This window comes from Catharus ustulatus, chromosome 1 (assembly GCF_009819885.2).
Source record: "Catharus ustulatus isolate bCatUst1 chromosome 1, bCatUst1.pri.v2, whole genome shotgun sequence".
Lineage (NCBI taxonomy): Eukaryota > Metazoa > Chordata > Aves > Passeriformes > Turdidae > Catharus > Catharus ustulatus.
This window is the reverse complement of record NC_046221.1, coordinates 67,385,784-67,411,754: the sequence shown is the minus strand read 5'-3', so window position 1 is coordinate 67,411,754 and position 25,971 is coordinate 67,385,784. Positions and strand designations below refer to the sequence as shown.

The 25,971-nt window shown below is 37.9% G+C and overlaps 1 protein-coding gene across 3 annotated transcripts in view; it reads right to left on the bottom strand.

The window, feature by feature from the left end:
* CAP2 (cyclase associated actin cytoskeleton regulatory protein 2) overlaps positions 1-25,971 on the bottom strand; it is a 68,767-nt gene that overhangs the window by 25,921 nt on the left and 16,875 nt on the right. For all 3 annotated transcript variants that reach the window (XM_033071432.1, XM_033071424.1, XM_033071440.2), the window contains one exon: positions 9,256-9,333. In XM_033071432.1, the coding sequence (XP_032927323.1) occupies positions 9,256-9,333 (78 nt within the window). The remainder of the gene's footprint in view (positions 1-9,255; positions 9,334-25,971) is intronic.

Genomic DNA, 25,971 nt, shown 5'->3' with positions numbered 1-25,971 from the left:
GTCTCTTTATAAACACCATTCCTATTATAATATCAGTTTTGCTGAAATGCTTAAAAATGCAACATGGGCACAACTGTCAAATATCGGAAGTAATTTCCAGTATCCTTTTTTCCTTTTTAAATAATGATTAAAACCAGATTGTCGTTTAAATACAGATAACTAAACAGTCAGCCAGCTTATAATATTTTATAATTCTTATTAGAAAATCAAGAGTAGTAAGACTATTGCCATTACACTATAGCCAAAACACTCCAAAAAAGTGCCAGCATACAACAAGAACTGCCTTAAGCTTTGTCTTCAGACACATTAGAGTCTTAGCACAGTCTCATAAAATGGCTTGGAATACCAGTATTCCAACAGACCACCCTACAAAGACTATCTTCTCCTTCACATATTTGCACTACCCACACAAGAAATTCCCCAGATCACAGGCTTAATAGGACTGAGGCACAGGGACACTCAGTTCAGGAGAATGGCAAGAGTTTTAGGTTTTGTGATGTTTGTAATCTGCCTGTAAAGTGACACTAAACTGAGTGGCGTGCTTAAATTTTGGCTGTTGGAGCCAGAGATTACTTGAAAATCTCAGCTTTAATTTGGAAAAATGGGTATTTTCTGGACACTGTTGTCCAGAAACCTGCCAGCATGAATCACAAAAGCACAAAACACAGCAGGTAAATAAAAATATAGTTTTTAAAGATCTTATGTATGTTTAAGCTAATCTTGCATGGTTTTGAGGGGTGAGATTGTTTATTGAAGGATTTTTATGTTGATGAGTGGCAACACAATTCAGACCTCACTATTACAGTGTTTAAATCAACCTGACCTATTATGAAAAAAACATGTCAAGAGAACAAATACCCTTTTAAGTTATGCAAAATGAGGGCATGGCAACCTTTGGTGTAGGAGCAGCAAAAGAAAACTCAGAGAATTTGGGATCAACAGCCCCTTCATTTTACTCAGCTGCAAACCAAACAGCATGAGTCCAACCTTTATTCCATGGTCTATAGTACTGTTAGTTTCTCCTTCATACCTCTATAAAATCTCCATCATACTTTGTATTTTTAAGGGGCAAGTTTGAAACATGGAGTTGACCTGAATCAGGAGTCTTTGTAAGTGTTGGCAAGCAGTGCAGCCTAATAGGAATGGTTCTGCAGAGCAAAACAGTTGGTGCTGAGGCCCTGACACTCACAGTGTACATGTAAGGGGATGTCGGTTTGGGACTATCTGTAAATTGTGATTTAGATGCTGCCTGGGAGTGTATCTTCCACTTAACTTCATCAGAAAGATTTGTACACTTTGTACACCTTAAGCTGCTCTATAATGTGAAACACAGCATAGTAAAAGGGGCTGATTTGAAGGAGAAATACAGTCCCACAGTGAGCTAAAACACTAACAAATACACAGCCATTATCTCTGCAAATATCCTAGTACAGTCCCATCCCACATTTCATCCTTTCAAGGGATGAAAGATGTCATGGATAGCAACCACCACACTCAGTTCTAACAATTTAACAGGCAAGCATCTGCTCTCAGCTGAGATCTGATTCCCTCTACCGTAAATGAAGAAAGAGATGTCCCTGAGGAATTCTTTCCATGTATCAATAGGTATTAGGTGACTATATGTTAGAAGACATTAATAGATGGGAAGAAATGGACTCTAGAGGTGCTGACCATTACTGTAATGAGAGCCCAGAAAAACACCCTAAACAACACTCCTACCTTGACTGTTTAAAGCTGATGAGCAGAAGCCCATTCTGTGTCTATAGGAATAAGATCACCAGTGAGATGCATTTCTGCTATGAGTGGTTGTGATTCTAGAACTGAAATAGTTTTTAATTAACTGTAATTTCCCTTTTTTTTTGTATTTTCAAAATCTGCAAAGAAGACTTTAAGTTTGTCCTTTTTTTTGTATTACATATGCAGTTTAAGAAAGGTCTGTGTTTTTTCTCTTTATTCATATACTGGATGGAATCAGTGTTTGGATTAGGCTGAGAAATAACCTATTTATTTAAATATATATAAAATATAATTTTTTACCCTACTGTACCTTAATCCAATGTTTTCTCTGCAAGTATTTTCCGACTGGCTGTAGAGACCGTAAGTGACATTTTTCTCTGAGATCACTAAATTTATGTACCTCTAGTAATCTGGTATTTTCAAGGTTCAAACATCTCCTCCTACCGACAGAAAGACATTAATTTATTATGGCCTAATTTTCTTAGACTATAAATCTTTGACACAGTGGTGTAACAAGTATTTGATGTACTGGTCAACAGTACAGGTTTTGCCACTTCAACTGACTGCTGTGCAGCAGCAGGACTATGACACAGAGGGACAAATCTGCAGAACTGTCTGGTCAGCTTCATCATTACAGAAGCTTAGACACATTTGTGTGCTTCCAAAATGACTTAATTGGTATTTGGCTCTTATTCCTCTTAGATAGCACAAAAATTCTCAATCTAACAGCCAGTATCAGCTGTAGCAGTTTTGTCCTTTGTGGGGAAAAAAACAGGGAATACCAAACCATAACCCTACATGACAAATTACTACTTTAGTCATTTGTGGGTTTACTTTTAAATGTAAACTCTGAGGCAGGGCAAATGGAGAAGAATGTGAAAGACAAATCACTTCTAACCAGTGGAGAAATCCAGGGTCTGATACAACCTGCATGCATCAGCTGACAGCAGTGCAGAACCACACCCACTGCCTTAGGCTGGGACTGGCTGTTTTTTAAAGGGAGTTGAATGTTCTGTGTGTTGTATTCTCGTCCACTACAGCTTTCTGTGGGCAGTCTTTTCAACAAGAAAGGGTCCTCCTGCTTTAGGCACACAGGCAACATCCTACAATTAATCAACAAGAACAATTACACTAATAAACTGCTTTCAACTTTTTGATTTACTACTCCTCAATCCTTCTGCTGTGATTGTGATCCATGTGAGCGGGGTCCAGGGCATCCCAGGTAGCAAGGAGATAGTGTTGTGTTAGGCCACAGTTGTTTTGTTCACAGCATCTGAGATCCTATGAATCTTTGCTAAGAGCAATCACCTTTCATGGGGCATGTCCCAGGAAAGGGATGTTAGATGTTGCAGATTTCCATCCTTCGATGAACTGTAAGACTGCCCAGTTCATTGAGCAGTCCTGGAATTGACATAACTTTTGGAATTCACAAATCATTGGATGTGGTCTGATTTAGACCAAAGTACAATTCCAAAGAAAATAAAATAATTAACTTAGTTGTGAATCAAAAAGCCCAGTTTTTCAGTCATCTGTACCACCAGTGCTTTCCTTTTTGGAAGGTTATGCGCATAAATCCCAGGAAAAAAATCTGTAACACAGCGAAAGGAGAGTACTAGTTTGGATTCGTGTTTAGCAGAAATAAAGAATATGGCACTTAACAGGAGAGGGAGTAGGGTGCTCAGTAGGGTGTCACATGGCATAGTTTGAATATGAACATTGCTACAGGGACTGAAAACTACCCTGGTGATTTTCGGACATTGTGTTACAAACAGTAGAATTCCAGTAAAGGTTTGCAGATCCCTAGAATTGCTTAGTGTGTCAAATGAGGATCTAAAGTATACAGATATACCAGAGATCACAAGTGCAAGGAGCCTTTGGTTACTAGAGCCTGATTCCTGCACAGAACATGAACTGGTGGCAAGTTTGTGCCTGGGGATGTTGGTGTGAGCCAGTCTAGAGCTGCCACTGACGTGAATCTGCCTCTATTCTGTACAAGCTCGGTGATGCTGCACTGATCATGGCTCTTCTGCATTCCCATAATCCCTAAGTGTCTCTGGGCCTTCTTACTGCTGAGTGCACTGCCTGCACCCCTGGGACAGAAGTCAATCTCAAATGCTTCCACCTTTTATTGACCTGGGAGTTTTGGCAAACAATGAAGATTGGATACAAGGATACCTAGAGAAGTTAACTAAAAGAAAGACATTGAGGTGCTGGAGTGTGTCCAGAGAAGGACAAGGGAGCTGTTGAAGGATCTAGAGAATAAGTCCTATCAGGGATCAATTAGGGAGCTGGAGGTGTTTAGCATGGAGGCTCAGAAAGACTTTATTGCTCTCTACCACTACCTGAAAAGAAGTTGTGGTGAGGTGGGAGTCAGTGTCTAAAGTCAGGCAACAAGTGACAGGACAACAGAAAATGGCCTCAAGATGCAACAGGGAAGGTTTAGGTTGGAGCTTCGGAAAAATTTATTCGCTGAAAGGGTTGTCAAGTACTGGAACAACCTGCCCAGGGAAGTGGTTGAGCCACCATTCTTGAAGGTATTTAAAATATATGTAAATGTGGTGCTTAGAGCCATGGTTTAGTGGTGAAGCTGGCAGTGCTGGGTTTATGACTGATGACCTTAAAGATCTTTTCCAACCTAAACGATTCTATGAACTGACAATATAAAGAGTCTGAGGCTGATAAAATGCAGATGAGTGATTTTGAGACAGAATTATGAGGTAACAGGTGTGAGGGGCTATCTGGATGTTAAACAGAGTAAGATTTGCAACGATATCCAAAAATGAGCCTGTGAACTCTGCATTGCAGTGGGTTAGCAACTGGAAACTGTTGGTCCATCCCTGCGGCTGTGACCACACGTCACATGCAGTTGTAGGCTTGCTGATAACAGAAGTATGCCAACAGTTTGGCAAGATTTCAGAGAACAGGACCGGGGGAAGGGGCTCCCTTTTGAGCTCGGGACTCTCAGACTCTATCCATGTCACTCTTGGCACCTTCTATGAGTTTGAGGCCTGAGGACCTTAAAAGGACTGAACCAAATTCTACCTTAAGCTATTTCTAGACACAGAAGAGTAGGTTTGAAGCAGTCAACCAGCTGAGAGAATGGCAGCAAGACTAAGCCCAAACTCTTTTGCATAAGAAAGTAATAAATTAACAAGGTGAGGAGTATCCTACTGTTTGTATTTTTGGAAAACAGTAAGGGTGATCCTAGTAAGCAAGAGGAAAAGTAGGGGGAAATGGAATGACATAAGCAAGTCAAGGTAATTAGAAAACAAATCCTGTCAGAATGCAGAATAATAAGTCCCAGGAGTCCTGTTATTGAAGTACTTTTAAAATAGAAAGAGAAGAAAATGAGCAAACCCACACTGACAGAGACTAGGGAACTGTGAATCTTCATAGTTTGATTTCTACATAAAAATTCTGAGAATGAGTCCTTTATTCAAAGATTTTGCCACAGCTATTCTAATCCTACAATAGATTTTTTTTTTTTCCTTGGCTATAAAAATGGAAGGATTTGTTCTCATGGCTCTAAGTCCAAATTCAAATACAGTCTTTTGTGAGGTGGGGTGAAAAAAGGAGAAAAACTCTCCTTTACCTCTTACATTTTTCCACCCCTCTCCTCCCACCTGTGTGTAGGATCTGGATATTTAAGCTAGGTATTTATTTGGAATGTTTGTCTGCACAATGTTAGTAATTAAATCCATGAGCTTTGGCGGTCATATGAACTCAGCATTCCTTTCTAATGAGAAATTACATAATCATTTGTAGTCTGAACTGCATCTGTCATTTAAATCTGTTTGTAGTGCTTCTTACCACAAACACACTCATCCTGCATATGCTTATATTGATTCACAAAAATAATAATCTCATTAATTTCTTCTCAGTATTGGAACAATGGATTCCACATGTCCTCAAAGCAACTCTTAAAAGTGTTTGAACTTTTAAAGTGAAATATGACAACTCATAAAGAGAAGGCAGTATATGAGTCACCATTCAAAGAATTTAATGCAGTGACTTTGAACAGCGATCAGTATTCATGACTTCAAATTAAAAAAAGTTGTTAAACAGATATATTTGGTCAGGAACACTAATAACTTTAAAAATTCTTATAAAATTAAATAAAAAACATTTCGGTCAGAATTGCATTTGGCTTAGACTGTGAGAAATAGAAAATTCAGATCCAAACTCTTTCAGAATGTTTTGTGAAGGTTTATGCTAAGACCTGTCTTCTGAATAGCCCAAGCAACATGCAAACATACGGTCTCTAAATATCTTTTTAAACAACTTCTCACAGATTACAGCAATACTCTAATTTATTTTCCCATCCTCTCTGTACTCTCTTATACACTCATATATTCTCTTATACTATTTATAGTAGTAAACAATTTATAACAGATTTTTTTTGTTTTTATGTTTGAAGCTTGGCATCAGATAATAATTCCTAATAAGTGGATGGACTGAAAAAATCCCATCTTGCTGAATGAGCCTGTATCTAGCAGCCATTAGCTGGGACATACACAAACAGGAATATCAACTGGTGGTTTTGTCATGTGATCTCTTCCACTGCACATACAAATATAGAACATGACCATAAAAAGTAACAGAACATGCTCTCTGCAAAGTAATTTATTGCAGTTGATGCTAGATTGGTATGCCAGCTGGAATTACCTTCCTGGCTCCTACTATTTTCACATATACAGATAATAAAGGCTGTGCACTGCAACAGATTCCAAATGAAAAAAATAACATCATTAACAAGAAGCAAAACTCCACAAAAGCAACTCCTAGCAATCTTGACTGTTTGAAAATGTTTGCTAGTGACTTATATCCCGAATTAAAGAGCAAAGTGAATTCTAGGACTTCACCATTTTCATAGAGAGAAAAAAATACCACTTTTTGATGATATACATTTTGCTCTTTGCTGAGCAGAAAAACATCCAAAGATTATTACAGATATAGGAGCTTTCTTTTTGTTTGAATTCCTTATTCATTAGTTAGCAAGCTGCAAGAGCTGAGCTAATTTATTTTTCCAGCGTATTTTCCCCTCCCTCTTTTTTTTTTAAAGGCACCATGTATGACATCCCAACATGACAGGAACTCAGTAAATCCCCTCAGTCTCCACACCGCTGTCTCTGAATGTCTGCAAAGCTACTATGCCATAATCGCAATCGCTGGCTCATTCACAGCTTTACATTATAAAGCAAACAGTCTAGACAGCTGAATGACAGAATTACTCTCTTTTCTCTTGCATTTATAGATATGCTGTCATCTTCATTTGCTTTTCTCTACTCTGTGCATTCTGATACACTAATGATCAGCTTTCCTGTTTGGATTCCACACTGACTCCATGGCTCTAGGCTATAAATACAACCAGAGCCGAGATGACATCACAGCAATGAGGTCCTGGGGGAGCAGGGGCAGGACGCCTATTTCTTTCCTTCTCCTGGGTTAGCTGGTGATTACCACCTTTTTCAAAATGGTTAACCAATGTGACTTTACAATAGAATTCTTTTCCCCTTGTTGCAATGGAGATATAAAAAACCTAATGCCTGGAACCATCAGTCTCTGCAGTGGGAAAAAATATTCAATTTGTACAGAATAGGCAGCCTTCAATTATTTTAACATCTGTCCATAGTATAATTGAGTGTATCTGTGAAAAAAAATATGCAAAAAGTAGATAAAGAATGAACAACAATATGTGTTTTGATGTCTATAAAAATATGTAGCTAACAGTCTTTAAAAAAACTTAAGTAACTGGACTGGGTTTGCTCTCACTGATAAAAAGAAACTTTCGTCTGTAATATTCTTGGTATTTTAAATTTGGAATGATGTGTACACACATATCATGTGGCAATTCCTGTTATTATTCCAATTTAACTAAAAGATAGTTAAATGATAAAAGTGTACTGTCTTGCCTTCAACAAGCTGCAGAAATCTATGCAAGCCTGATAATGTGCAACTTAGACATATGGATATAGATGGCCAGCTCTGGTGACATTTATGACAAGGTTTTTTATTATTTGTTGCTTTTCTTAATGCCTTTGTAACCATCATTCTGGATTGTCAGAGAAACTCTTTTTACCTCTACTTTTTTTATATTGTTTGGTTTTTTTTAGCATGTTTTGTTGACGTTTTTCAATGAAAATTTCTAAACTTTACAGTTGAAAAATCTCAAACTTGACCTCTGACTTGAGGTCAGAAAATTGTAAATGGTAGGAGTAGGGAGAAGCCATTGCCATTCTCACTGGAAAAGCAGAGAAAATCCTACTGATAGCACATCAGCACATCAGGCCAAACCAGGACCCACAGCTTATTCTTGTACCAGAGCTGGGACAATCCCAACACTTCAGAATATTGCATTACATTATGGGCTATCAGAAACTGTTCACTGGGGAATATTTTACCTATGAACATGTAGAATTTTGTGGGCCACTGGGAGTAATTGTATTCACAGCCAATATAAATGACTGCTTAAGGCCTGTACCAATGGGAATTTTGCCTGTTCTGTGTGAGCCATGACCCACTTTTAGTCCCTGAGATCAGGGACAGCTGGAAAAACCACTGAGTTCTTTTCTGGAACTCTAAAGCCTACCCTTGAATATCTATGGGTGTTTTTTTTCCTTTTCCTTGAGTACCCTTGCCATTAAAACATACCGATGAGAGAAACTTCTAATTTGTGCCTCTAAGAACAATAATGACAGCAAAACTTCAATACTTATACTATGTGCAGAGTTCTGATTTGCAAAAATGGATTTTAGTGCACTTTGGAGGACGGAACTAGTGGAACAAGGCAGAACTGAAGGCTATGATGAGACTGTGCAAAGGAAGACTTCATTCTCTGCATACTCCAAGAAGGAAGGTTCAAGGGTGGTCCCCCTGGAAGAGAGTACCTGACTGCTATTCCCAGGAATGATACAGTGCTATTGGCCCTGAGCCTACTAGAAACTACAAATGAGATTCTTAAGAACTCCACAGCTTCCCTTAGCTTTCTAGTGAGGGGAGGATTTAAATAGTTACCACTAAAACAAGCATATAAATCAACTTGATAAAAATTTATTTTTCATTTTCTTGACAAAATGCTTTGCCTTCCATCCAGAACTGGCCTAACCTGGGCCTCAGTTTGGGGAATATTGAGTGTATGGGCCAATATTGGTTTTTCTCTCACTAGTTTATACCCTGACTTCATTGTCTACCACGTAGCATCCCTGAGTGGCTGGCAAACAGCCCTTCTACTCCATGGCATTTCCAGCTTCCGGAGAAAGACTGATCCCACCTACAACTGTAAAATGGATGCCTCCTTTGCTTTCTTCAATGATCTTATATGCATTAGTACAGAAAAAGTTCTTAATCCTGAACCATGACTTTCTGATTATTACAGCACCATACCTATTAAAGTCAAAGCAAGCCCCAAAATGCATGTATAATAGAGGAACAAAAAAAACCAAATGCAGGATTGATAACATATGGGAACACAGGCTTTTTTATACACTGCCTCTTGAAGCTCCAGGTCACTTTCCTTACCTCTTGAGGCTCTTGACATTGAGATGCTAACACCAAGAAAGATCTCTGCGCTTGGAAAGCAGCACGTACCATCTCTGCCTGTAACAAAAGGAGGAATATAAATTAAACTTTAGCCTGTAACCTCCAGTGTCTCTTCTTGGCAGCTGGAAGTCAAGTGTGACAGCTCAAATCTCCTTTGCTGCTTCACATCTAAATCACAGCAACACTGACTGGAAGAAATGTATTAAAGTACTAGCCTAGCTACACTTCTCTTTTTAACCTAAGGTTAAATTCCCTATCTTCTTCAGACAGGAAATAAAATTATTTGATAAGCAGGCTTTTAGTTATAATTCCTACATTTAGGCGTAGGAGGACTTAATTTTAACACTTCAGAGTATGTCTACACATTTTCATGGTGATGCTTATACCCAAGTGCATGGCAAGAACTTATTACCAGTGGGAACAGCAATCTGCAAGCTTTGTGTTGAACAGCAGCTTAGGCTGTGGTGATGTCCAGGATGAGTTAAACTTGGCACATTTGCTGAGGACTATGCTGTAATTAATTTATTGCCCATGATCTGTGGGCACACTCTAAGATTGATGGCCATGAGAGATGGTGGCCAAAGGTTTTGGGCAGTTTTCCACTCACAGAACTCTAGAATTTGAGTTAAAGCTGCACTTGACAGTATGTTTACATGTCACCAGTTGGGGTGATAATCCCTACACTTCTGGGTGTTTACTAATGTTCAAATTTCTAGTCTTCTTTGTTTATTTGAACCTTACACATTTCCTGTACATTATAAACTATATACATTGATTTGAATCAGTATTCCAGTATTACCTCTACCTCATCCAGCTGGATGAGTAGTGACTAGGAGAAAACATTACTGGTATAGAAAAGAAATATTCACGACTAGTATATACTGCTAAATAAAAACCAAACCAAACCAAATGCTGTTAAGTTAACCTAATATGAATGGGTACATTTATAATCACTTTGTGAAAGGGTGGGGAAGCACACACTGCTTTTCCTTGGGGTTTTTTCAATCTAAAAAGAAAACAAGGAAATTATATATACAGACCCATATGCATGCAACTTAAAATACATAAAAGTCAGGAAATTTGATGTTGTAGCAAAGTAAAACAGCTAAATTGTGTTTATTCATCTCAAAATGTGATGGCATGAATAAAACATAATCTGTTAGGATGAAAGTCACTGCAAGGAAGATGGTAAAAGAGACCCAGCTTGGATAGCATTTGGGGAGAAAGGGATAATATGGTCTGACAAGCTGAGATTTGGAAGGGTATAATCATCTCTATAAATAGATAAAGAAATAAATAATAAGGGAAACTTAAGTTTTCCAGTCAGAGACATAAATACCATCAATAATAGCAAGGTTTAGATATTCTTAGACATTTCAGATGACTGGTTATTTGGTACAGAAATTCATAAAACAACAACATGTGGGTTATTTTAAGCTTAGGGGGAGTTTTGTGTGTGTGAGGAGAACCTTATAAAGCAACTGAGAAAAAATTGATGTTCCTGAGGAGGAAGTGATTATGAATGAATTCAGTGCTTCTTAGATTGCAAGATGGACAAAAATAAATCTGTAACTAAGGCTTGGTATAAGGCAAACTTTCAGAAAATAGAAAAATCAATGAAAGAAGATGATCGGTCTGAGGAACTTAAATATTTGAATGCAGGAAAAGATGGATTTACATTGAGAAAGGAAATAATCTGTGTGTACTGGGTAGGAGAGAGAAATTGTAGGAAAGTGTTAGAGTCTCTAAATGAACAAATAATGAAAGCAATATACTAAGAATAGGTACAAAACCCTCACAGAGTGAGAGGAGGCCTGGATTATCAAGCAGAACTTCTTTTCAGGCATTGTAACACATAAAAGCAAAGGAATGAGAGGTAAAGGCTTTTTTGAACTGTACCTTGCATGGGAAAATAAAACAAAGATATATTTTTTTTAATCTACTGGAACAATAAAGAAATAAAGCAATGAAGTGAGGCCCTGACACTGCTCTGAAGGACAAGTTGGGCACGTCTACATTATTCCTGATGTATAGATAATCTGTTGCTGAATAACATACTCTTTCCCAATTTCAAGGAAGTTGATGTACATGAAGATTTTGAAAGGATAGCTAAGGACAATGATGGCAAATCAATGGGAATTACATCATTTGAAAGGGAAGTCAAATATATGCAGCTCAGTGACAGAATCACTGGGTCCATATTTATCTTTTCTCCAGACTACTAAGGACACTGGCAGATGGAAGCACAAGTAGAAAAAATTTTAAATATATTATTTGGAGATAGTACTAGATGACAGAAATATGCAATGATGGATTGGGCAAATATGTCCAAGAAGAGGGGAGGAAGTTATGCCAAGTGATATCATGACTGTTAGCTTGACTTCAGCACCACGAGCATTAAAACCAGATTTAAAACAAGTCATTAAAACACATGAAAATGAAAACCAGGAGAAATTACAGTGGGATTACCTGTGGTCGAAATTATTACTTTGTTTCTTAGACAAGGATAATGAGTCAGATCTAGTATATCTGGGTATTGTATAAAATGCTTATTGTGGGTCCTCACAGGAAATTCATACTTTGAGTGGAAATGACAAAAATTAGTACTAAAATTCTTCAGTTGGATAAGAAGCTGGATAAGCAGAGGCAATAATAAGGTATATTACAAGTGGTGTTACTTGACAGAAGGAAAGCTGCTAGTTATATTTCTCAGGGATTAGTTTTAGGAGCAATCAGTATGTTTGTTAGTGTCATAAGAGCAAGAATTAGGTGTAAAATTCTTGGGCAACCCAAGGTTAGGAGGTTTTAACACAGTCAAGAAGGACTCACTCATAGGAAGAGTGAGACAATTTTGTTGGCACAGATAATATAAATTGGATAAAATTCAGCAATCCTCTCTTCTACCCCTTTAAAACAATGCTTAGTTTTGGGTGTAAATATGCAACTGATTAACTAGAAATGCTGATGACTGGAAAATACAAGTATAAAAGCCAGAAGATGGCTTTGTGAAAAGAACGCATGCAGTTCTACAGTGGATGTGGCAAAGTATTCTTAGTAGATCTACAGAAGTGGTAGTAACATTGGAGAGAACCTCCTCTGGAATTCTGTGCACAGAATTAGCACCTGTGCACATAGTCACCTGTGTTAAAAAATATGAGCTTAAATCAGAGTTGATGCTTTGACAATCTACTTGGATTTTAAAAGCAAAGAGTTTCTGTCACATAAAGATAAAATTTGAGTTTCGCTTATTTTGCTTAGCAAGAGAGTGGCTGAGAATATGACAGTTCTTTCTCACAGACAGTGCAAATAATAGTGAATGAAGAAAATGGTAGTGTCAGCACATAACCACAGGTCTGAAAACCGGGCCATGACTAAATGTGGTCTTAAATTTTTAAGATTTCCAACAATGCAAGAAGTGAAGTTCAGAAGGGATCTTTCAAATTCCTCCAGAGAGGCAGCATTATTTTAAGACAGAGCTTTAAATGCTGATCAAACAGATCATAAACATGAGAAAAGATATATCCTTAACTACAGAAAGTTATATTGAGTTCCTGAACACATACTGAGCTGTAACATCAATGAGGTTTGAAAAATGTGTCTGTGTGGCACAAATAGACACTTTTGGGATCCCAGTGGTCACTATGGAGGCTGAACAGGATTTTTTTCTCCACTCTGAGTACAAAGTAACAACTGGTTTCTTGTTTCATTGCTCACTTATTTTTGAGGAAGTACTGGAATTTGGTCAGAGCTGGAGACAGACCATTGGAGGATACACACTGATGTTCCTAAAAGACTGACATTCCTTGACTATGCCACATATGCGTATGAAAACTATTGTCAGATGTGGAATCAGGATTTTCATTTCTCCTCCAGAACTGTACTACTCCCCCTTCTCTATTGTAGAATGTGCCCAAGGTCACTTTCTCAAAATGTCTGGGAACTGTCTTTAAGAAATCTTGTGCTATTGTGTGCATACAAGCCATAGGTAACACTCTTTTGAGTTACCTGTGCTACATTTAAATGGTGGCTTCTTGCATTTTTTTATTATCCAAAATTTATTACAAGATGTTTGAAACATTAGGTTGTCAGTGGACTACATACTGATTGCAAGGCTTGTGCTATGTCCCCGAAATTTATCCAGTCCCAAAAGCTTTTAACTGTGTACATATCAGAGCAGCCATATCTCTCACCTTTGAATGTAAATCTTAATCAAAGGATCATGCTAACACAGTATTTGCATTTTGCAAGAAGAATTTTGTAAGAATTCTGCCACAGTAACTTCTTTCTGCAACAGCATTAAAAACAGCTTTCAGAGTTTTACTGCTTCTGAGCATGCTGTACTTCTTTCCCTGAAACCCTTCAAGGCAACAGAAGAGTTTCTTCTCATTAAGAATGCAAGAGTTCAGCCTGTTACCATTCCACTTCTTTCAAACGTGACACTTCATTGCTACCAGCTTGTGCTTAGCAGCCAGGCTGTGTAACTAAGCAGGCAGCACTACAATTTTGGAGGGAGGTGAGTCTTTCATGAGACACCCCCCACAAACCAGTAAAGACTAATGAGTGGAAACGCACCAGAGGGAATCTTTCTCAACAACTTGTGTGGCTCAGACAAAAGACTGCTACAGAACAAGTCACCTGAAACTTTCAGTTGTATCAATTATAGTAATGAAGACTGAGCGTCAAAAGTAAAATAGGAATAATGAGTAAATTTATCAGAGTAGAGTACACCACCAGCTTGCACAATTCTACCTGCAGACAAAAATGGACATGTTTTGGAGCAACACAAAACTGACACCTAAAAACTCTGGGCAATCCTTTTGGCATTCTTGGGATTACACACAGACACATCAATCATCACACAGATTTCTCAGATGAGGTGAATATTTTCAGAAAACAAATTCCTCAAAGCATTTCCTACTCTGATTTTAGCAACTTGTTCTAGAGGCTGGAGGAGGTGGCTGTGACTTTGGACCTGAATTCCAGAACCATGTGGTGTTCCATGTGCCACCCCAATTTCCCCATTGGAATGTGGGGAATAATGCATCTTAATCCTTCACCTCAGGTGTGTTTGACAGCTGACTCAGGTGACTGATATGTCTGGAAGAGCTGAAGTTTGACATGTATGCCATGACAGCCCAGTTCCATGCGGTGGAAACCTGTGGCTGACTACAGTGAGTGACCTCTCTATCACCACTGCAGTAACAGAATGGACTGGCCTCAGTTAAGCCTACAGAGGTTAATGGAGGAATCATATGTATTTAGAAATAATCTTTTAAATAGCAACTGGTTTAACCTTCTCTGTCATAACATAGTGCCAACTTCTGATGCTTGTCAGAAGCCACTGCTTGAAAAATTGCCAGAGGGTCTGTGAGAGTTGTCTAATGAAGACAATGCTGCTGACCCATTTGGAGAAGCATGAGTACAAATTTCACTCAAACTTGCACTGTTTGAAACTGAGTAGATGTAGATGGACTGGACCTGAAGCTTAAATTTCCAGTTTGCTTTGGTGAGCTTCAGTTCCCCAAAGCACATGTGGGTTTGGGATCTGCCTCCTTCTCATTTAAAATGTCCTGTTCAATCTAAGTTGACCATCACTCTGGTATGCAAGTACCAATAAAGATAGATATTATTTATGTGCCAAGCAAACTACAAGAACAAACAGGCACATGCACTCAGATCTCAAGTTACTTGTAAATTCACTAATTGAAAAAAACCCTAATAAAACTAAATAGAAGTAAGAGAAACAACTGTAAGATTTCCTAATAAAATTTACTCAAGAAAACTACCCTACTGACCTTATAATATTGAATTTGTCAAATGTTATTGTATTTAACACTGTACTTCCTCAAAGTCATAGCATTTAAAATCATAGTGTAAATATCAGAATCCACTGGACTTCCATTTTTGGAGAATATTACCCACCTGCGTATATATACATGCTAACATTAACAGAGATAATTAGCAAATCAAAATACAGTTCTAGATAGTAAAGAGGACACAAGGGAAAAATGAGATTTAGTGGTCCTAAGTGAGTTCAAAATGTAGTTTCTGCAGGTCCTTTGTGTCTATCAAAAGACACAATGACTGACTGTAGTTTTCCTTTCAGCAAATGATGGAACTTCACTGACCCCAGCCTTTCTCTAAAAGGGACAGCACTACCAGAGGAAGAGACACAGTTTGTCTTTTACATTTTGCTTTCAAAAGCCTCTTCAAAGTAAAGTGGTGAAGTGGCTGCTGGCTTGAAGGGAGGGGAAAGAAATGGAAAAAGAATGGAGTTTAAGTTAAGATGAATCTGCTGTAGAAACTATCCGGGCTAGCTAAAGAGACAGTATTTTTTTTTAACAGCTAATTGGCTGATAGAGTTTTTAAAAACTGGACCAAGCCTTAAAGAGTCACTGGCAGTTCTCATAACAGAGCACTTTTTATTCTGGAAAATGAAAAGAAAAAAGAAAGAAAACTGTCACCTTTTTCTGACTGGTCCATGCAGAAAACAGGGTAGAATTTCAAGTAGAAATTGAAGTCAGTGGGAGATTTGCTATAGGTTTCAAGAGAACCAGACACCACTTGAGATATTTTCTTTTCTATTTTCAGACAGATACATTAACTACCACCAATTGGCTGTCCTCTATACTGAAGTTTTTCGGTGTTTTTCAGCCTTCATGGCTATGTCCATATTTGGGAATTTTTGTTAAAATTTCTCAGCATTGCTACTGCCTGTACAGTACCAATCAGTGCTATCAATTGTATTGGTGCTGGTCTCTCTGGATGTTTATATCTGCCAGTGTATGAAACACTGTGTCATGTAACTGTGCATGGTGCTGGTCAGTATTACTTCTTTCAGAGCAGTATCTGTATCTCAGTTCATTAACTTTACCTTTTAGTAAACTTCACTGTGACTTAAACCACTCAGTGCTCTTACCTCTGGTGGAGTTCAAACCATACTGTTCTTTAAAATCTCTCAGTGCTAATTAATGATGTAAGATGGACGGAATCGTTTGGGGTAAATTGTTGCTGCCGTTTTATTTCTCCATTTGAAACATGAACTGCACAGATGAACTGGAGTAAAGGCATACTTAAAGCCACAGCAGTTGTTTTAATATTAATTTCAATTAATGTATTCTTGGGTAAGGAATATACATGTTCTGTACAGTTTGTACCAATAAAGTTTGCCACAGTGTTCCAGAACTTCCTCTAAACTCTCTCAGTTTTAAATGACATGTGTTTTTCTGATTGATTTCAAGGAACTGTTAAGTTTAAAACACAATGACTATTATTTAAATGTCATCTTTGCTAATTAATTAATTATTAATATTAGTAGCAGAAACAGTCAATTATTTTGCTCATCTGTCACTGCTTCAAACAGATATAAATATTTTGCTTTAGGGCCATTGAAGCTACTTATTACTGCCAAGTGAAGCAACAGGAAATCACATTCTCCAAAAAATGTCTCAAATAATCTTTGCCACCCATAGGAGAGGAAGAACAAGGCCAGATCAAAGCTATTGACTAGCTGAGCTCTCCTAAAGCTCAGGCTGCTTTTTTTATCTTCCAGATTTACAAATTCTTCATTAATCTCTTTGGCAACAGCCAAATCTACAACTCTCTTGACCTCTGTTCATTTCAACTTCTACACAGAAGTTCCAAAAATAGATGCAATGTACTGATAGTTAGGGATTCCAGAAGATTCAGCATAGAAAAATACTGAGAATTGTGTGCAAAGATAACAACTCCACTTATTACTCAAGATGTGGTCTATTTACAGACAAAAGTGTTGGTGGTTTTACAATAGCTTTCTTTTCTGAGCAGTTTTGAAAATGTTCAGTTCATTTTGAAAATGTTTGATTTCCATCACAGACTTCTGCAAAGGGCCAAGTCACCTTATGGAGATTTCCAAGCCATGTCACTGCACAGCACACAGCCATGGATCTACATTTAAAGACCTCTACATCAGTAGAAGTAAAAGGTGCTATTGTCACATTGCAGCACCTGATGTAGATGTAAGCATCTGGTCACTGGTGCTTCTCTATAGACCAGACACAGACACAAAATTATTTGTCAGCTGTGCAGGATTTGTGCTGTCCTTTTCTGCCTCTGTAATATGTTATTAATGATCACCATAGAAACAAACAACATATAAAAAAGAGCCAAACATTTTTAAAACTAGTATAAAACCACCATAAGAACAAATGGCTTCTCACCAGTGCAGAGCAAGTATCACTAAAATCTGTACCAGGACATCATTGTTCGCTGGAGCTTCTAATAACCAAAAATTGTCAATAGCAGATTTTTGAGCATTAGGATATGAGCTATCAGTGATAAGTGGGATTTGACCTGCCTCAGATTTGTAAAATAACCCAGGACTCCTGAAGTAAAAGGCTCTTTCAGGGGGAATTTAATTAAAAACATTACATTAATATTCTTTGTATCACATGTCAAAGATTATGCCATGACAAAATGTAATTTTTTTTTTGGCAATCTGTATTAGGGAGAGTAGATGGAAAGCACCCCAACCTGCATAGGGAGGAAGTTCCTGAGAGAGCTCTTACAGCTCTTCATACTGACTAGCCTACAAAAACAAGCATACCTCTCTGAGGGAAACCAACTCAGTTCAGGGTTTCAGTGAAGAACAGGAAGTGGGGTACATTAAAGTTTCACAGCCCTTTGAAGCCTCTAGTTTCTCCTGTTACCTGGAGCTACATGATGCATCTCTGAACAAGTGCATTACTTCTTTAAATAAACAGGAACTACATACAATGAACTGAAGTTTAAACTTTGTTATTACCAAGATACACATTTTTTTTAAATTCAGGGACCTTTTTTCTTTCCCATGAACATCTGAGCTCTGAGTTCTTTGGAGGACCTGGCTGCCAGCATTGAGGAACTATTTGTGGAAAGACTTTATTTCCCTGAGGAAAAGCAAACCTACATTTCCTCGCATCTTGTAAGCCAGCACATCAGAGAACCACAGAGATCTCGGGGCCTGCAGGTCTCACTATGATCTGCACAAACACACTTTTGCTGCGCTGGTTGCAGGCACTCTGGTTGTTTGTGATGGGCTGCTTTGACCCTGAGGCTGCTGCTAAGCAGCCCCACTCTCTATCCCCAGCTATTCTGTCAGAAGCCGTTCTCAGTGAAGGTCCAAATCCACACTAAGGAAATTTCAGAAAAGGGTTTACAATTTCACAGGCCTTAGGATGTAATAGATGTGTCCCTGATTTAACAAATACAAGTTCCAGGAAGTTCAGATGCTTCTCTCTGTAAATGAAAAAGGTTTCAGCACTTCTTGAGCTATTACTTCATAAATATTCTTCTAGCAGTGTTGACTGAGCACCCTTCTGAAGAACTGATTTCTTGGCTTTCTCTGTCTGACAAGTAGCCTGATAAAGCCTGGAAACCCACTACTTTAGAGAGAAGGCTTGGACAAATAGTTTCTTATATGGAAAAGACTTTTTGTATGTTCTGCCTCTCATGCACATCAAGATAACAGGTGACATTATCACCTCACTCTGAAAGTAGTCCCATTGAGCTACCTGAAAGCAACTCAAAGGCTAAAGTGCCAGAACCTTTCTCCTTGTAAATTCACTTTCACTTTTATCATCTTGAAAGAATCCCAGCACCCAACCAAAATTTGCTAACATGGAAGTCAGTTCAAAACTTAAAGCTCAGATATCTATAATATTTAGTATTTCTTCTCACCTGAACCATATTTTTCTTTTCAGAGATGCTAAGTAACAAAAGCCTACATGTACTTGGAGCCTCAGTCTCTCTGAAAGGCAAGGATGTAATTGAAAAGCAGACCTGAACTAAGTTGGATTTTTAAACAGAACACATGTTAAAGCAAGAAGAAAGAAATATTTCTGCCTCAAAGTTCTACATAAAGATGCTAAATGAATCTTTTTACTGTATATCTGGGATAAAACACATAATTAAACTTATGAAACTCTGCACCAATACTTAAGCTGCTTTGCAGTGCAGATTAATTGTGGAAATACAAAGTTCAATTTATGGGTGTCAGTAGACTAAAAGAAGTTAGCAGTGACAGTGAAATGGTTTAATCTATCCTAATGGACTCTTCAACATTCAGAAATGTGACCATATTGATCATGCAATTCATACTGGATAAAAAGAGGCAATGCACGTTTGTGGCCACATTATACCCTCATCACTCCTGACAGCACTCCCAGCTTATTTAAAACAACATTCAAACCGCACACTGGTTTCCCTTGTGGCTTAATTCTCATTATTCACTGAACTCCTTTTTACTAGAAACTGACTGAAGAGCCAGATTCTGAGCTCATTGTTTGGTTTTTTGCTGACGACAATGAACAGCCTTCTCAGTTTCCAAGCCCAGCATTTCTATACACTCAAAACAGTTGCAACCAACTAGCAAAATAAAAGCAGGTCAGGGATGGGGAGGCAGATGAGTGAAAAGAGTGTACACGTGCTCTTCAGAAAGAATGAGACTGAAAATTAATAAAAGACTTACTCATAGCCTATAGCAAGAAATGACATCATTTAAACATGTCTCAAAACAGAAAAAAATGGGGGAGAAAAAAGCATTCATGGATGTATGTTTCTCAGATTGAAACGAATGGGTTTAAATTACGTTACTACTTCAACTCATAATTTTTACCAGAGAAATAAGAACTATGAGCACCAGTAAAAATAATTTTCAATAACAAGAAGTTCCTGCTGATGATAATCGCAAGAGTGCTGTCTTAGTTTTTCTGAATGATCAAGAAAGTGTACCTTGGCAGTGGTTCACTAGAAATTACTGCTGTGAGAACCACACACCTCACTGTTGTGATGCTGAGTGCCTGAGATGACTGTCACCTATGCTCTCTATATCCTGGACTGCATTGAAACAGAGAGAAAAGTAAAAGTCTGATTACTTTACCTAAGCTTCCTCATGGACCCTGGCTATGTGCCAACTCCATATATCCTACTCTCCACAATAAATTTTCTCTTGATTTTACACCAGCAAGTATCCTAGGCAGTGGCATTGCAACAGGCTCATGGAGACACTCTCATACTGTGTTTGTGGCTGTGAGTGCAGGTGGTTCACACTCTAAAGTGATCTGTGATTTAGCTTGCTCTTTCAGCCATGTAATTTTATCACCTTATGAATTCTGGTTAAGCCGATGCAATGGTTTTCAACTTGTGGAACTCTTACGCCTCTAGTCTGTACATTGCTTCTCCTGGAAAATCACCAAGAAAAACTGGATTCCTGCCAGTTGACTCAAATATTCTCTTAAGGGGCTTCAATGGAAAAATTTTATAGAGGACAGCAAAATTAGCATGAGTAAAGCATATGATCAGTTCTGACTTTGACATCAAATGGCCAAAAATGTAATGTATGCCTTGATTAATTGCTCCATTCATTAAGTAAATTGACTGGTAAAACATGGACCTTGTATCTAGTCTGAACACTGAATATTATTCTGAATTCATCTGGTCAATTAAAGAACCCTTCATGATCAGATTTTTTTCATAAGAGCAAGTTATCTAACATTTTCTTGGGCATACATGATGGATTTTTGTTTTCACACTGCATACAAGGTTTCCCACTCAAGTCCTTCTGATACCTTTTTCTAACATCTTTGGGAGATCACAAAATCCCATTATACAGACTAACCATATACATATAAAATCCTTTTTAGGGGACAATAGTTTTAAACCTTGGTCTAAAATGGTCTGTAACGGTCCCTGATCAATTGCACTGCTTTGAAATCAACTGCTTATAGATTAAGTCAGGAACTTATCCATATGCAAAGAAACCCCATGAAAACAGGTTATTAATAACTCTTGACAGCCTTGAGTGTTTGTGTTTCTGATTTCTTATGTTTCCGAGGAAATGGCAGATGGAATGTTCTCATTATATATTCCCACCACCATCCTCCCTAAATTTACAGGTGAATGTTTCTTGTGCGAGCAATACATAACTAAATGCCCTGTACTGGCCACCATAGCATTTATTTTTCAATACTTGTTTGACTTTTATCTCTTCCCTGCCTTTTTAAATAAGAAGAAAAACAAGTGGTATCTACTGCAACATCCATGTCAAAAAACTAACAGCCTGATCCATGTTCCATTAAAATTGTTAGAAAAAGTCCCACTTTTTCAGGGGGTCGTGTTTTAGACTTGGAATGGACAGGTCCATCATGCTCAGGAGCCATCTTTATTCCCAAACAGGTGTCTTACAGTCTAACATGTGCAAGCATGTCTGCACAGCACTGCACCTGACTCAATAAATCCGGCTTGTTTTGAAAGTCAGATTCAATCTCTAGGCCATATGGGAAGTTGTCCTTTGGAACAGAGCAATCAAAAGTTGTAAAACTCCTACAAATGTCAAGTTTTTTCAAAATTAACCTCTAAATTAGCTCCTGGCTAGAATTGTATGTATTACATTTCCATCTTTCTTCTCCTATTAAAGTGAACATTCTTTATTACTCATATTATGAAGTATCTTGTAGTATAGGGTGAGAAACACAGCTGAATTAGCATTACAAAATCAACTTTAACACTGACAGATTTCCAAGGTTGATTATTGTATTTTATTTTCCTTTTTTGGTGGACAGCACTACCATTTTCTACACTCTAAGACACTTTCTCTCAGTTGAGTGCACTTTGTATGTTGTCAAAAATATCTGTCTTTTTATTCTTTTTTTATGTATTCCATTTTCCCCAGTCCTGAAGTAGCACCTTGGTTTGGTGTTTATTCCACAAGCAGAAAGTACCTCTCACAGAAATGAAAAGGCAGCCTGACAGCAAGCTTCTCTTTGGGCATGTTGACATCATCCTCCTCTCTGAGCTCTAATTCAACTTTCAACACAATGCCTAAAACCGCACAGCCTTTGAGCACAAAAGATGAACACGAGAGTACACTTGTGCATTCTGTTGCCCTGTAAGCAAATTGCCTTGTTAATGAGGAATCAGTCAAATAATGGGTTTGATAGTCTGCATTTAGATTAGCAAAGATAAAGTGCAAAAGTGGGGTTTTTTTGGTGTAGCACAGACAGTAGCACATCCTGTTCAAAGTTCAGGGCTATGAAAGTCATTGACTTGTACTTCAGCATCTCTCACACGAAAAGACAATATGCAGCTATTTCATGTTTCATAACTACTCCCTCGAAAAAAAAGGGGAAGGTAGGATTTTTTCAACTTCACTGATAGTCCAAACCAGAGTGGGACTTCGCAAAGTGCATATATATCTCATAAAACATATCTCCTGCTTTCAGCTCTCTGTTTATATTTACACGGACTTTACTGCGAAGAAGAGCAGAATGTCATGTAATAGATAAGGGAAAGAAATTCTCTGGGTATGTGCATATGACATTTGTGAGGTGCACATAGCTTTCTCTGCTCATCATGATAAGAAACCACTGCATGCACACAGAGAACTCCTGCAGATTGGATAATGTGCTATGAATTACTTCTCTGTGCTATCTTGTTCTTGTAGTCATACATGTAATGGATTCCATCCAAACTCTCCTCCAATAAGGAGCAACTGAACCAACAACCACTTCATTTCTGAATGCTCCAAGCTGTTTGAGCTTTTGTCATGAGCTCTGCATTTCAGCAACTGGAAGTTGATGGAAGAGAGGAGGGAAAAGGCATCCATATTTTCATAGTTTTTCATTCCAAGATAAATAGCTTGGATGAGAGAAGAGAGAACATAAATGAATCATACGGACAATCTGTTCTTTCAACTGGTGGGGTTGAGAGGTTAAAAGATTTTTACAAATAAACATATTTTTAAAAAGGCAAGTATTAGCTTTTGTGTTTGACAGAAGGCTGTAATTATGCTCTGCTCTGTACCACATAAAATACTAAAATATGAAAATGTGAGGTTATCTATCCTTCTCTTGTAGAACCAGTACATTGTCTTCCTATCATGATGTCTCATCTGCTACATTACTCAAATTCAAGCCAAAGTATTCCACCACTTGAGATAGCACATAAAATAATGTGAAGAGCTTATAATCAACTCATTATAAAAACCTGCTTCTTGGCCTTCTAAAGTCTTTCTTTGCTTTGCCAAGCGAAGAGCCCATCAAACCTGCTTGAACCCAGCTTCCTCACCAGGACACAATCTAAAGGCAGACTATGTCCTCCACAAGCAGCTCTTTGTCATCCTTAACATTTTCTGCAGTGGTGAATCCACGGCCTATGCTGTAGAGTCACAATCTGTTTTATACTGATTTTGAATTTCTCTCATTCTGACAGAAGGACAGCTTTTGGTGTTGGCACATATGGTGAGTCAGCTTCAGGGCTCTTACAACCTGTAATGGCTGGTGACAGCCTCCAAGACACTGGTGTGTCAGGCCAAAGACAGCTGGTTGGTATCAGTTCTGGCCACATTCACTCTTTCGCTGACTTCACATATTCTACAGTTAGGACATGGACAGCAGAAAGTGGTTTCATAAAATCTGTGCCTGTAGGGGACTTTGCATTTCATAGAAATATCCATACAAACACCAGATCTTTATTCCACAGTGACAAAACAGGGAAAAGATCTTACCTTAGCTGTTTAGGGTAATTTGTTTCAAATAGAGTATGTAAAAGCCTAACCATTCTCCCTGGGTCTTAAAAAGTAGCTCATTTCTTCAGTGCAGCTGACCTCAGAGATTCACCACTATATGTAATGTAATTAGAATAAGAAATATGTTGCTCTCAAGGCTGAGCCTAAGCAGAACTCTGATAAACTAATCTTTTTAAAACCCACTGTGCCGCTATGTTTAACAGAGCCAGAAGCTAGCTATTAGTTCTTTTTAAAGTTTTTTTTGTTTTGTTCTTTTTCAACAGACTTTTTAGAGTACAGCATGCTGACAAAATAAGAACAAGGCTCCCCAACAGATATCAGTTGTGTCTGAATTCTTCCTATCGCCAGGCACAAAAACCACACAATCATTTCAGCCATCAGCATGAAACACATCATGTTAAATCCCTCATTTCTTTAGCATAGTACAGTCTCTCTTTCTCTCATATTACCATTCTGGTCCGTCAGGTATGTGAGGTTTTTCAAGGCAACAGGTGTTTTTTGAAATAAAATCCAACCTTCCCTTCAGCTCATTATGTGAAAGAGACAGCAGCTGCAAGTATAATGCTGAGGACACATGGTCTATAAGACACCCAGAAGAAAAATACTCCCTGTTCCACTTGTTAAGGTAAAGCACAGATGTTGCTTCAGTGATAAGCGTGAGCATAAGGCAACCACAGCCTGCTCCTCATTGTAAATCCAGAATCTAAGATTTCAGAATATTTAGTAGGCTGCAATCAGAATCACCAGTTTCTTTATGTAAAGAAAGCTAATGCAGTGTCTAAGCTTATAGCACTAACAAATACTCCATATCACAGCTTGCATTACACTATCATCAATAATATGCTAGGGATATCCACAGACTTGGCTGACAAATTATTAATAATCTTTTATATGGACTCAATTATGAGTATTAAATAGTGACAAATGCGTAAAATAATACACACACTCATTTAATGATTTAAACATTTACAGATAGTGTATATTAAAAAGGGTTTAGCAATTTAGAATGTTAAATGCAATCCCTTTCCCTGCTTAGTATTGTAGTAAGGCTATTTTTGTATCTAAACTGGATCTAAACAGTTGAGAAATCAACTGCAAAAATAATGATGTCTAATGAGCGCACAAGCCAAGCTAGAATCAATCCTTTCCAGGGAGCAACTCTCTGTTCAGTTATGTTCATAATTTTTCCTCCAACCCTCCGACCCCTGTTTATTTTTCCCTAGTTTCTTTGAAGAACAAAGTACATATATTGTAGCTTATAGTATCATTGTCTAGGTTATTCAAATAGAAAGGAGTGCAGCATTTCCTTAGAAAAACAAGGATTGTCTAGAATTTCCTGCTATCCTTACTCCCTCCTGTTTTCTAGGCCTAACTAGGTCAGAAACTTTGTCCTACAAACCAGAACATGTAACACCACAGAGAAAAACACAGATCATAGAATAATCCAGTCATCTTTCTCTGTAAGTAGACTGGTTGCTTTGGTTGTCCTGAAAAGTATTTATGTTGGTCTTACAACATGAATCCTAGTAGCTTGTAGGACTGCATGTTTTCTGGCTACAGTGTTTGTTATGTAGAGCAGCAGCAGCAATCAACTGGGACACGTATACACACAGGAAGGCCTGATTGCATGGATCTACTGAAAAAGTCAAAAGCTTCACACTCCTTCAGTTCCAGCTTGCACTGACCCCAGCTCTTTTGTGGGACTCTTTTTTGTTTTTTCCCAAATCTATATTGGTAAGCTGTTGGTAAGATGATGTCAATTCTATCACATGTTTTAGGGAAGAGCAACTTAAAAAAATAAAATGACACAAACAATTTCTGATCCCAAGGTTAAGAATATAAGGTTAGAAAGCATTGTCATAATGAAAATGATACCATAGTACTTCCTTGCTATAACTTATGTTTTTAATCAGAAAGTAATTTCAATGGCTGAATCATTTTTAGTTTGCTACATTGCTACAAATGAAAGAGATGTGAGTAATAAAAACAACCAACCAGAATAAAACCTCTATATTAATTGGAATGATGATACACATGATATACATGCCACAGAAATTACCATTACTTGGGCCCACCTGTTGTTTGCTACTAATTTGTTGGCACATGCTCTTAATTGTGTTGTTGTCCTGCAAAGAGCTCAGCAGCCAACAAAA